General features: G+C 32.8%; 1 protein-coding gene across 1 annotated transcript in view; it reads left to right on the top strand.

Moving 5' to 3' along the window:
* Window positions 1–10,758, top strand: part of LOC143085669 (importin-9-like) — a 39,492-nt gene extending 28,734 nt beyond the window's left edge. Inside the window, exons 19-25 of the mRNA XM_076262159.1 lie at window positions 2,097–2,299; window positions 2,617–2,783; window positions 3,504–3,637; window positions 4,225–4,352; window positions 5,319–5,427; window positions 6,084–6,154; window positions 10,517–10,758. Coding sequence (XP_076118274.1) covers window positions 2,097–2,299; window positions 2,617–2,783; window positions 3,504–3,637; window positions 4,225–4,352; window positions 5,319–5,427; window positions 6,084–6,154; window positions 10,517–10,633 — 929 coding nt within the window. The 3' untranslated portion in view covers window positions 10,634–10,758. The remainder of the gene's footprint in view (window positions 1–2,096; window positions 2,300–2,616; window positions 2,784–3,503; window positions 3,638–4,224; window positions 4,353–5,318; window positions 5,428–6,083; window positions 6,155–10,516) is intronic.
* Window positions 10,759–13,162: the final 2,404 nt, after the last annotated feature.

Genomic DNA, 13,162 nt, shown 5'->3' with positions numbered 1-13,162 from the left:
AGTGAAGCTAATCAACTTTATATTAAAATAACTTCCATCTCATTAGTGTCATCTGTTCACCTATCACTGATATTTTTCACACCTTTAGTGAATACAACTCTTTGTCTCTTAATTAGGGGTTATCATTGGATTATATTGGCTTGCCAATCAATTTTGTAATCTTTTTGTTTACCTGAGACATTTTAATGAATAATATTTTGATCTTGGGAATGAATTTTAAAATTGTTTTTGATTATTGTATGATTTATAAGTATTAAATTGATATCAGATATCACAATAATGACACAATAACTCCGCTGAATACATCCTTTTACATAGTTGGTACATTGTTATCTCGTTTTCATTTTTGGTTCTTGGCTCTTTCTTTTGGGTTCATGCACAAACCATTTGACCATGAAAATCAATACACAAACCGGAAACAGTCGGAAATTCAACACAAATTGACAGAAAAAAAGTTAACAAAGAACAAATAAAACACAAAGACAGTATTGTAGTCATTTATTTTCAATAAAAACTTTGTATTCAAGGATTTATGTAGGTTTGACAATCACCAACATAGTTTTGACCAGGAAATTCACTCCTGACCACTTTTCTCAAGCTTGGATTTTTCCTCTGGTCTCGGGATCTCGCTTATAAGTCGGTACCCCTCTCTGGATTCTGAATTTTACTCCCAAACTTCCGACTTATAAGCGAGTATCTACGGTATGCAAATTTTGCCAAAGCCACAAAATTCAATATCCACGGAAATGCTCATCCTCATCAATCCACGAAAGTAAATGAATCCACAGTATATAAAAAATTTAATCGGGAGTCAATACAAATTGGCTGGAAACAAATATCCTTCAGATGTTCACAGAACCAAAGTCTTTGAGATATCAGTTGCGTCATATGAACTTCAAACTTTCAACACTTACTTAAACACTGCCAAAATAGCCTTGTTTTGAAATCATCTTTGAAACAGACAGTTGAATATGAGCCAAATCCCTATTCTTAGCCGAAAAGATATTTTGCCGCAGGTATGAACATTTTGTCAATGTTTTACTCCTGATGATAGCTGCAAGAACTGAAACATGTCCATCTGAAATAAGTAAGGCCTGCATTTCTATGAAGTGTTGTGACCTTACTTATTATTTGAATTTAACACTGAATTAGGACACCGTACATACCTTTGATATCCATCTCAATGAAAACTAACATATCCTAATTAACCAGGTATTGTTCCACAGGTTTAAATTTATATAAGAAGAGTTACTTTTTATTAGACTAAGCCTCTTTCTTTGTTATATTCTATTTTATTTGAATTTAGATATAATAATAAAGAAGATGTGGTATGATTCCCAATGAGACAACTCTTCTCAAGAGACCAAAAGGACACAGAAATTATAAACTTTAGGTCACTTTAAGTCTTCAACAATGAGCAAAACCAATACTGCATGGTCAGTTATGAAAGGCCACGGAATGACAAATGTAAAACATATCAATCAAGGAAACTAATGACCTAATTAATGTACCAAAAAATGAACATAAAACAAGTATGTAACATAGCAACAAAAGACAACCACTGAATTAATGGCTCCGGACTTGGGACAGGCACATACATAAGCAAGATCCCAACCCTCCCCCTAACCTAGGAAAGTGGTGTAACTGTACAACATAAGAACTGACTATAAAAATCAGTTCAAAAAAGTTAAACTCATCAGATGGATATAAATAGAAATACATCTTAAAAAACTGTGGACTTGGCCGGGTACTTGTACATCCAAACAAGAAGAGTACACTAAGTACGGATCTGTGAGTACTCACAGTTATTGACAGCTAGTTCAAAGCCAATAACAACTGATAGGATATTAGCAGGCATCTTGCATCTAAGATGCCTGCTAATATCCAATCAGTATCTTTGTTTTGTAATTTTAAAAAGTCTTTCTGAAATCAAATGAATTTTTATAAGTGATGTATCTACTGGGAAAACATTTTAGCCACATTAGCAAAATAAAAGATTATTTAAATTGCAACTCCTTGTTAATAATAAGTTTATAAAAGTTAGATATTGTTATTTCTCTAACTTCATATTCTATTTCTCTTGTATACATTTACAGGTCACAATGGATTGTACTATATAATTCAAGTCATATCCAAATTATTAGACCCTAAGACATCTGAACACACAGCATCATTTGTTGGACGATTAGTATCAGTTGTGATTGGTAAAGTTGGTAGTCAGCTTGGCGAGAATTTAGATCTTATGTTGAGAGCTGTCCTGAGTAAGATGCAACAGGCAGAAACACTTACTGTCATACAGGTATTATTATTGTAAATAAAATTATCATTGTTTTGTTTTTAGGGTAAAGATTGTATTCATGCAATGAAAACTTTTAATATGTGGCTGGCTTTATAGTTATACGTTTTCCAGATTTTATCACCAATATTAAAGTTCAATGAACATATGAAGAAATTTTTTAATGGCATACATGTTTACTCAGATACTCAAGTTTCAAAATGATGTGTTTGTGTAAACAAAACTTGTGAAGAAACATACATTAATAAAGGTTCATGAATCCATTATCTATTAAGTTATGCTTTCAGTTTAAATATTTATGGTTATGATGTATATTTCAGAGTTTAGTAATAGTATTTGCACAGCTGATCAACACACAGATAGAAGCTGTTTTAGAATTTTTAACAAGTGTACCAGATCCAATGGGGAAACCAGCTTTACAGTTTGTATTACGGGAATGGTGTTCAAGACAACATCTCTTCTTTGGTTCTTATGAAAAAAAAGTTTGGTAAGTTCTAAAGTTACCTTAAAATTGACCTTTGTATTGCTATTAGCTTGAACTAAGTAATCAATAGATATAAGAAGATGTGGTATGAGTGCCAATGAGAAAACTCCATCCAAGTCACAATTTGTAAAAGTGAAACCATCATAGGTCACAGTACAATCTTCAACTTGGAGCCTTGGCTGACACCAACAAGCAAGCTAGAAAAAGGCCCCAAAAATTACTACTGGCAAACCATTAAAATGGGCAAACCAATGGTCTAATCTATATAAAAAAAAAACAGAAAAGAGAAACACTTATGAACCTTATCAACAAACAACAACTACTGAACATCAGGTTCCTGACTTAGGACAGGTGCAAACAAATGCAGCGGGTTAAAACGTTTTAATAGCATAAGTACAACTTGAAAAACCTGTACTAAGAGTACTGTAAGTTAAAAAAAAAATTGCATTCATATGTTTGTGATTTATATTGAAAAATGGGAGATTATTTATTTTTGTGATTTCAGGAAATGTTGCATACAAGTAATGATACAGCATCACAATTGAAAATACGAGATTTATTTTTTTCAAAACCTGTCTAATGGCAATTTTTTGCTGTAATAAAAACAATATCACAAAAATTATGAATTTACAGTATAAATCTTTTGCTAAATCTAAATGACTTTGAAGTACATGCTAGTTATTCCAAATGCGTTTAAAATTACCACTTTCTTTTTTATTTCAGTGCAATAGCTTTGAGTAAGCTTTTACTTCATACAATTCAAAGTAACGATAAAAGATTGCAGGATATTACAGTACAAGGAGATCAGATTGAACCAGAAACTAACGAAATTAGAACTAGATCAAAAACTAAACATAGTAAGTCAGCGCTAAATCTAAATATCTAAATTAAGAAGTAGAAAGTTCTTTCTTAGGGCTATTCCAGAAAAAAATGTAGGGGGGGGGGGGGGGGGGGGGTTGGAAGGCAGTTTTTGTCAGCACCCGCCACCCAGACTATTGTAATTGAGAATTATAGTGTGAAAAGTTGCTCTGATACCCATCAACCATGTAATATTAATATAATGTGCCTTCCAACCCCCCCATACATTTTTTCTGGAATAGCCCTTAAGTAATTGTAGAATATGAAAATATGTATACTGTTTTAATGCATGTACTTATTATTGGGATTTTTAAAGAAAGGACAAAAATGCTTGTTTAGTTATTGCAATTTTAGAAAAATCTGCATACAGTTATACATTATATATATGTATTCACTATCAGAATGCAGGTTTGTATTTCTATACTCACTCAGTCAAATAACATTTATAAAAAAAAACTCACAATACTCTGAACTTACAGTTATCATGCAATTTTTAAAACTTATTGAAAATGTTTAAATGAGATATAGAAAGACCATGTGATATTTAATCAGTATATATATAACAATTTAATTGTATTTTTTGTAGCTCCTACTCAATGGACAACAGTACCTGTTTTAGTGAAGATTTATAAACTTTTAATTAATGAATTATCAAACCAAATAGAAGAAAACATGGCGAAACAGAAAGACGACAGCCTTAGTCAGGAAGACGAGGTATGTTATGTATTAAGCACTTTTTGCTTCTCTTGTTTTAAATTTTGGCCAGATATTTGGAATCCTCTCGTTTATCCATGGAGTGCTATCAAAAGAAAAATCCCTAGTAACCGTTATTTTCATTTCATAATTGTATTCCTCATACCCAACGTATTTGAAAATCCTATAAAATCCTTGTTATTTCATAAATTTAAAAAAAAAAAAATAAGGTATAGCAGTGCTACTGTAGTTTTCAATTGAGGATTTGATTGTTGCAAATCAAGTATCAATTGAGTCATGATGCAGCAAATATAACAGTACATACAATCAATCTATGTCATGATGACTTGAATTTGAACATCATTAAACAAAAGTTGTATTCAGACTCCAACGAACAATATTCTACCTTTTTTTTCTTAACATCCATGTTTGATTTACAGACAACAATCTGTATTGCAATTAAGAAAATCTGCTCTGGAGTTGTATCTGCTAATAAACAGACCAACTGCAGATAATTAATAGAAAAATAATCAGCTTTAAAAAAAATTATATAGGACAACGATGAATTAACATTTCGTACAAAAAGGAGTTAAACTGCAAGTAGAAAAGGAGGCTATGTTGCATCAGAGCGAAATTTTTTATTGCAACAGGCCACCTAATAACCCCCTCAAGAGAGTTGTTGCAAGAGATCTTTATTGTATACAGTGTGACATTTCCCCAATGTTACAAGACGTTGCAGTATATTTATATATATCTTCAACATCCAAAATGGACACCTGACTTTAGGGAATGTTTTACTACAGGACAGGAGAAGAAGAGGGCTGACAATATTTCTATACTCCAGTCTCATTGGAAACAAAAGTGTAATAAGGGAACAATTTTGACAATCATTTGTATAATCATCTATCGTCTCATTTCGTGATATTTTTGTATCATGGTTATTTTTTATGGAAAGTGTTCATGTTTGATATATATTACTTGTTGTAGGATGAAGGCTGGGGAGATGAAGAAGAAAATGACAATGATGATGAAGTAGCTTTGTCTGGACAGTCACTATCTTCTCTCATTGATGCGATGTCAGAAGATTATATTAATGGTAAATTTATTATTATTCCTTTGAAAATTTTCATTGCTACCAAAAAAAACATATACACAGGAATTAATGAACTCATTTTCAAAATTGCATTCACATTTGACACATAAAATTTATAGTTCTTTATTAGGGCAAATTGTTATTATTCCTTGCTCTAAAGAAAAGGTGAGTATACTGTTTTAACATTGGAAGTCTGTTCTTTCTCTTTAAAGGTTGGGCTATATTGTATCACCTAGTTCGTCCCATTGTCCTCTTGTCCAACAAACAATCCACAGAGTTCAAATAGATGGATATAAGTAATTATTGGTCACTGTATGGCCTTCAGCAATTGGAAAATAGCTCATACTGTATAAAGTCCTGACATGAAAAATATGAAAAAAATTCAAATGTGTATACCTGGAAGATTTCACTTAACTTGCATATTGTACTCAGGTCAAAAGTATCGAGGCAGTCAAATATTCTAAGTAATCAGGAGATTTGGTATAATTGTCAATAAAAACTATCGAAAGGAATCAAAATAATGTAGATGTAAGTAACTATAGGTAACAGTACTGTCTTCACCAAAGCCATATAGTCAGCATTAAAGGCTTCAACATGACAACTCTTGTACCAAATTGTTAGATTTTTTTTAACAGAAACTTTTTTTTTTTTTATCTTAGGTTTAGATGATGTGGAGGAGGAAGAAGACCCAGATTATAAAAAGGATCCAATTTATCAGATAGACTTACAGGTAAATCTTCTTACACTATAAAAAGGTTCCAACTTACAGATAAATGTTATTATATAATACTATTAAAAAAAAACTTTATCATAAAGACTGGCAAGTAAATGTAGTACTGCAACCAGAGTTCATTTTTTTAAACTTTAATGGTCCGGAAGAACACACACCTAAATTATATATCGATGGAAAGAGGAAAACGTGTACAATAAGAAAAGTTGGGTCGTAAAAATCCAGAGTGGTCACAATTTTGTGAAATTGAGGTCAAAGGTTAGACCTAAAAATATCAATATTTCAACCACAAGGACAAAAAGGAGAAATATTCTGATATTTATTCAATAGAATGCTACAAAAACGATTCTATCAAAAGTATATGCTATAAACGATGTTAAAACGACAAATTTGACTACTTATATGAAGAGCTGCCATTACAAAATGTCGTTGATTTGGAACCTTCTGATTTTTTTCCATTTAAGACATAACAAAAGAAGAAGTGGCCTTGACCTTTTCACATCCATAAACTTTCATATTGTGTATAGTATTTCACTATAGTATATTACAGAATTATTTTCTAAAGTTTAAAACACCACTTTATCAAATTATTTCAATATTTTTTCTATCTTTGAAAAAAACAAAATTCAAGCGCTGAAACAATGTTTCTAATTTTTCATCTTAAAGGTTGTGTATTTTGTGAAAATTAGTATCTAGTTATAAATAAATACATATTGTGTTTTTGCAAAGTCTGGACAGAGCAGTTATAACACAAAATATACTATAGTCACCCGAGGCGAATGCGAGGTCCCTTTTGTATAAGAACAAGTTAGGCGCAGGACAGAGTTTGTTCAAAGCAAACACAGTTTTTGAGTACAAATGCTATCTGGAGCGTAAATACCGTCATGATTCGGTCAAACTCGTCAGATATAGTCTTACCTTTGCATAGGAAACACAAAAGAAATGTTAGTACAAAGTTTTGATCAATGTTCGTGACCCATATTCCCATATGCATGATGTATCTGCACTGCCAATCCCAAATGTAATGGGGCGAATGTTGCTACAGAAACGATTGATTTTGTAATAGCCATACGTTTACGAATTTTGTTATCTTTAGGGACAATATACGGTTCAGAAGCGCCTTTGTGTTATTTTTCATCTATTAACTAACAAATGAATTTTTGAGCCTAGGCTCCGTGTTGAAGACCGGACCATGACCTTTAATGGTAGCATTGGAACTCATATCACATCTTCCTATATCTATTAACAAGCTATGCGGGCATCATTTCCATAGAAATACCAAAATGAGGACATAGCTCATAAGAGCACTGGTGGCAGTGTGAAGTAATTGTTCTTCTTTTAATGTATCCTTGATATTTTCAGACACACCTTGGTGTAATTCTGAAAGTCTTAACATAGACTTCAATTTTCCTGCAGCAGATATGGCATCCCCTAAATTGAGATCAGAGCTAAACTCTATATTTCATATCCCTTGGCCCCACTGTGTCTGAATTGTAAGGTGTCATAATATCTAGTTAGTTCTGGAGTTTGGCAGTTTGGTAAGCATCAGAGACAATCTTGGATAAAATTGATCGGTATATATAGAGGATGTGCTACATGAGAAAGGCTTTTTCTTATGGAAGAACAAATCACATCACTAACAATCGTTATTAATGAACTGACAGCAAGTTCAAATTCTAATTTTTCAGTAACTGTTTTACTTAATTGCACAGGTGTTGACTTAAATAAGTACTTGGTTATGCATGGATAAATGATTACTCACATTAATAAGCACAACTTTAAAGACTGTCAACACGTTTAAAGGACTGCGTAGTTTTCTGGTTTTTTTTTAAAGGTTTTTCTTTTACACAAAAACCCTGTTTTCATATCCAAACTACAAGGAAGAAACTGAGCGCGAGATCGTATAAATTCAAAGTGTCAGGTTGTGAGGGTACATGTCGATTAGTTTGATCACATATATGGATTTCTGTTGTTTCTAATTTAAAGTTCCCCAAGGGTGACTGGGGAAACGAAATATGATCACTGGTCTTCTCCCGACCGGCAGTAAAACGAAGTCGGGCGTCCGTTTTGCTGTGCGGGATGTATCAAGTTCGCAGTCACGTCCGGTCAGAATGGGGACGTTAAATCCGATGCCTCGTGTAAAGGGAGTGTCACGTTCTTTGCACGTTAAAAACCCTCGCATCAATTCTTTGAGGGGTCCGTAGGTGGCATGTTGCAATGGACAATTTCTGTCCCAATCCAATATACCATCATTTTCCATTGGCAGTCTAAATTTTCCCGATCATCATCCTGAATGGCCTCTATTATGACAAAACCTACCTATTGTTTCTATTGTTAACTTGTTCTCATCCTGAACATGCATGCAATTTTTGCCACTGGACGTTAAGCAACCAACAATCAATCAATCAATCTAATTTAAAGATGCACACCAAGTTTGCCTTCTGGTGCAATTCTCATAACATCACTGATGATTCGCCCACGGAAAGCAGAATATCAAGAGAAGTTGGTTTTAGCATCACCTTGTCACACACCAAATCTCTGCGAAACTTCAATAGTACTTTTCCCCCGACCACTTGCATGCATATTAATTGCTCTGAGGTTAAACATTGACATACAATGTATTTTCACACAATGTCAACTATAGTCATTATCCGGAAAAACCTCTTATCCGAAGGATTTGGTTAACTTTTATATAAAGTCAAAATTTTATTAACAAAAATATAACTTTTTTACAGAAAATACACGAAAGAACTTCTATATATATTCAAATCACTCAAAAATAAATTAACTTCTAGTACAAAATCTATGTAATCACATCGAAACTATCAAATTGATTGAGAAGGAAAAAATAAATGGTGGAGCTGATTGACGGATAGGAAATTTCCGTATTTAAAAAAGGTACAAATGATGTTTTTATTTTTGAGTTTTTGACATAATTGTTTGGAATTTGCCCAATAAAATTTGCATGCAGTATCGCAATAAAATGTTTTGTCCTCTCAAATGTCAAATACTGTTTTTGAATCATATGTTTTCTCGTTTTCAAAGAAAAACGCGTTAAATTTCTATCTAAAAAAATCAGCCAACTTTAAGTTTGAAAGTTTTACTTGGAGATGGTATTATATTTATGTCTTCATCATTCCGATGATCCTTGATGATATATGCATAGAAAATATTTACGAAAATAGCGGGAAATTTAACCAAAAAATATATTTTTGGATTTTAAGGTAACTACCCAAAACCGTAAATTGAAGGGTACCCCCATTAAAGGGATAAAATACAAAAATGTGACCATAGAAACTTTTTACGACCCGACGGAAATTAAAATATAGATGTTATTCTATCATTTAAAACAATTTGCAGCCGTGTGTTATTCCGGACCATTAAACTCGTTAACTAAGCGTCTTTTTCGATGTCAGTTGCAGTACTAATGGTCTCATAGAACAAAAAGGCTTACAAGGAATATAATTACTGACCTTGATTATAATTTGACCTAAGGAGTGAATACTTTGAGTTACAGGTCCAATATGAAAGTAAGGAGTTATGGTATGATTGTCAATGAGACAACTCTCCATCAAAGTTCAATAGGCAGACTACAGTACAGTAATCTGCACCTGTCAGCATCCCAAGGTCATGTAGTTCATGATAGAACAAAGAATCCTGAAAAAGATTTTTATGCCCCTCTACCCACCTACGATAGTAGAGGGGCATTATGTTTTCTGGTCTGTGCGTCCGTTCATTCGTCTGTGGGTCCGTTCGTCCCATTTCAGGTTAAAGTTTTTGGTCAAGGTAGTTTTTGATGAAGTTGAAGTCCAATCAACTTCAAACTTAGTTCACATGTCTCCTATGATATGATCTGTCTTATTTTAATGCCAAACTAGATTTTTTACCCCAATATCACGGTGACTATCATTATTAGTGCAAATTTCAGGTTAAAGTTTTTGGTTAAAGTTTTTAGTCAAGGTAGTTTTTAATGAAGTTGAAGTCCAATCAACTTAAAACTTATTACACATGTTGCCTATGACATGATCTTTCAAAACTTAAATGCCAAATTAGATTTTTACCCTAATTTCACGGTCCATTGAACATAAAAAAGGATAGTGTGATTAGGGCATTCGTGTACTGTGGACACATTCTTGTTTTGGCATCAGATGGCCAACTTTCAAATAAAGTTTTTTAAACCCCAAAGTGACCAATCTGTGGATGTGATCTTTTTGATTAGGGGGACACAGAAGTTATGTGATAAGGCTAAGTGAAATCTCTTATTTGCTACAAAGAAAGTTTAAAAAAAATTAATTTAAGCAATATTTCATTACACTATTTAAAATATATATCAGTAATATGAGAACATTTGTTTATTTACAGGCTTATCTGACAGAATTTATACAGTCTTTATCACAACAGCCATGTTATGCTATGTTTTGTGCCCATCACAATGAAGCAGAGAAGTGTGTTTTACGGACCATAAATATACCAGTGTAGTGCATATTTTTAAGTTTTAAATTTTAACAATTTTCCAGGACTGCAAGCCTTCAAAGTCGGTGATCTGTGCAATTTTAACAATGTCTAAAATTATATCTAATAAATTATCTACATGATCAACTGAATGAATAGTATGTATTCAGAGATGCAAACAGTTTTTTTTTCCTGTCAGACATTGGGGCCTACAGGGTACGAAGTTTTGCCAGACCCATCACATTTCTGCCAGACCTATATTTTCACTCAAAATAATCTATGTAAAAACTTTGTAATATGTCTATAAATAACAATGAAATGTAACTGTTTCCTGTTAAGGGGTTTCCCGAATTTTCCCGCTAAAAAGCACATGGCTTTCAACAATTGTAAACAAAGCATTCAATTTGTGATCATGGATTACAGCTTTAATTAATTGAATTTGGATATAGATATTCAACTTAAGGTACAGTCAGGCAATGTTTTTACTTTTTTCTGGATTAAAACTAATTTGAAAGAAAAGTTTAAAAAATAAAATATATTGTGAATATTCAGTGACCCATAGATTTTTTGAACTCTGCTACGGAGGTTAAAGTTACGTCATTTTTCAAACCAATGGTGTGTATTCTCTGTTACAACTAAATAACTGCGTTTGATATAAATATTTCAATAAATTAACGATGTCAAACATACGATTTCAAAACTGAAATTTATACTGCAAAAGGTTTTATTTTTTAAGGAAGGATATTTGGAAGGTGTCAGGCTATAACAGTTATCATTAAAACAGTTTGAACTCCCGATTTCTATAATGTAATCGAAGCCTTGAATGTTGTTCTGTCTAATCATGCAACGTGGTTGTAAATTCACAATTTTATAAACAAAATACTCTGCCAGGACCGACGGGGAATTAAGTTTTGGCTGACCCAAGCAGACTAAAATATTGACGGCCATCAGGTCCTGCACAGCAACGAGTTTTGCCGGACCTGCATAAATTCTGCCCCTTAGGTCTGACAGGTCCGACGATTAGTTGCATCTCTGTGTATTATATGTTAAGTTTTTAATTGTTGTACATAAAAAGTTATACCGTATAGCAGGTTATTTTGGCAGAGTGTAAATTTTCGCGGATAGAACAAAATTGCAATTTTATGCCTGTGAAAATAACCCGCTATATGGTATCAGGAATAATAGATACTGTACAGTACATTAGACACCACCAACCACAAATATATAGACAACACAGGGTCATGCTTGCCCAACTATGTACAGACACAAAAGGGGATGGGGTTATTAAAACCAGTGTTTGTCTGTACAAATCTTCCTTTTGGCACTTGGGGCCAGGTGAGCTTTTCCCATCACTTTTCGTCCGTTGTCGTCGTCGTTAACTTTTACAAAAATCTTCTCCTCTGAAACTACTAGGCCAAATTAAACCAAACTCGGCCACAGTCATCATTGGGGTAGCTATTTTAAAAAAAAAAAAAATGTGTCAGGTGACCCAGCCAACCAACCAATATTGCTGCCATGGCTAAAAATAGAACATAGGGGTAAATGCAGTTTTTGGCTTATAACTCAAAAACCAAAGCATTTAGAGCAAATCTGAAATGGGGTTAAATTGTTAATCAGATCAATTTCTATCTGCCCTAAAATTTTCAGATGAATTGGACAACCCGTTGTTGGGTTGCTGCCCCTGAATTGGTAATTTTAAGGAAATTTTGCTGTTTTTGGTTATTATCTTGAATATTATTATAAATAGAGATAAACTGTAAACAGCAATAATGTTCAGCAAAGTAAGATTTACAAATATGTCAATTGACCACCTGAGGAGTTATTGTCCTTTATAGTCAATTTTAAACAATTTTCATCAAATTTGTAAAGGAGTAGGGGCAATAAGGCCCTTATTTGGCCCAAAAATTACTGCAAATTTAAAAGTCATCATACATATTTTTAAATTACTGAAAATTTATCTCAGGTAGAAGGTATTCAGAAAAACAAAATAATTTTGGACATTGAACAAGTTATCATGGCAACAAATCATGCCTTAATTTGCATATTTTGTAAAATTTCGTGATTTTCCTTGTTTTTCATCAAATTTTTAAGTATATTTTCGATTGGAAAAGTATATGCGCACCAAAGAAACAACTTTATATTTGGTGAGATTTTGTCAATAGTAATAATAAAGCTTCACTTAAATTATTTTGTTGTTTCTTGGCTGCGCACGATGTTTCCACAACAGAAATAAAGATAGAAAACTGCATAAATTCTGAATTTTCATCGTTTTTGTGAAAACAGTACATATGACGTAATTGTGACGTCATCCCACCAGAATCTTAATGTTTTTCATTTATATTTCTTGGCCCTATGCATTTCTAAAGATTATGTGCCAATTTGAAAAAGTTATCAAACATTTTATTTTCTTGACCAAAACCAGGCCTTAATGCCCCTACTCCTTTTTACTAACATTTTCCACTGAAATAACTGGGCCAAGTTCATTATAGATAGAGATAATTGTAAGCAGCAAGAATGTTCAGTTAAGTAAGATGTACAAACACATCACCATCACCA

The sequence above is a fragment of the Mytilus galloprovincialis genome, chromosome 1 (assembly GCF_965363235.1).
Source record: "Mytilus galloprovincialis chromosome 1, xbMytGall1.hap1.1, whole genome shotgun sequence".
NCBI classification, from domain to species: Eukaryota; Metazoa; Mollusca; class Bivalvia; order Mytilida; family Mytilidae; genus Mytilus; species Mytilus galloprovincialis.
Note: the sequence above shows the minus strand (reverse complement) of the source record. Positions and strands in the feature narration are given on the sequence as shown.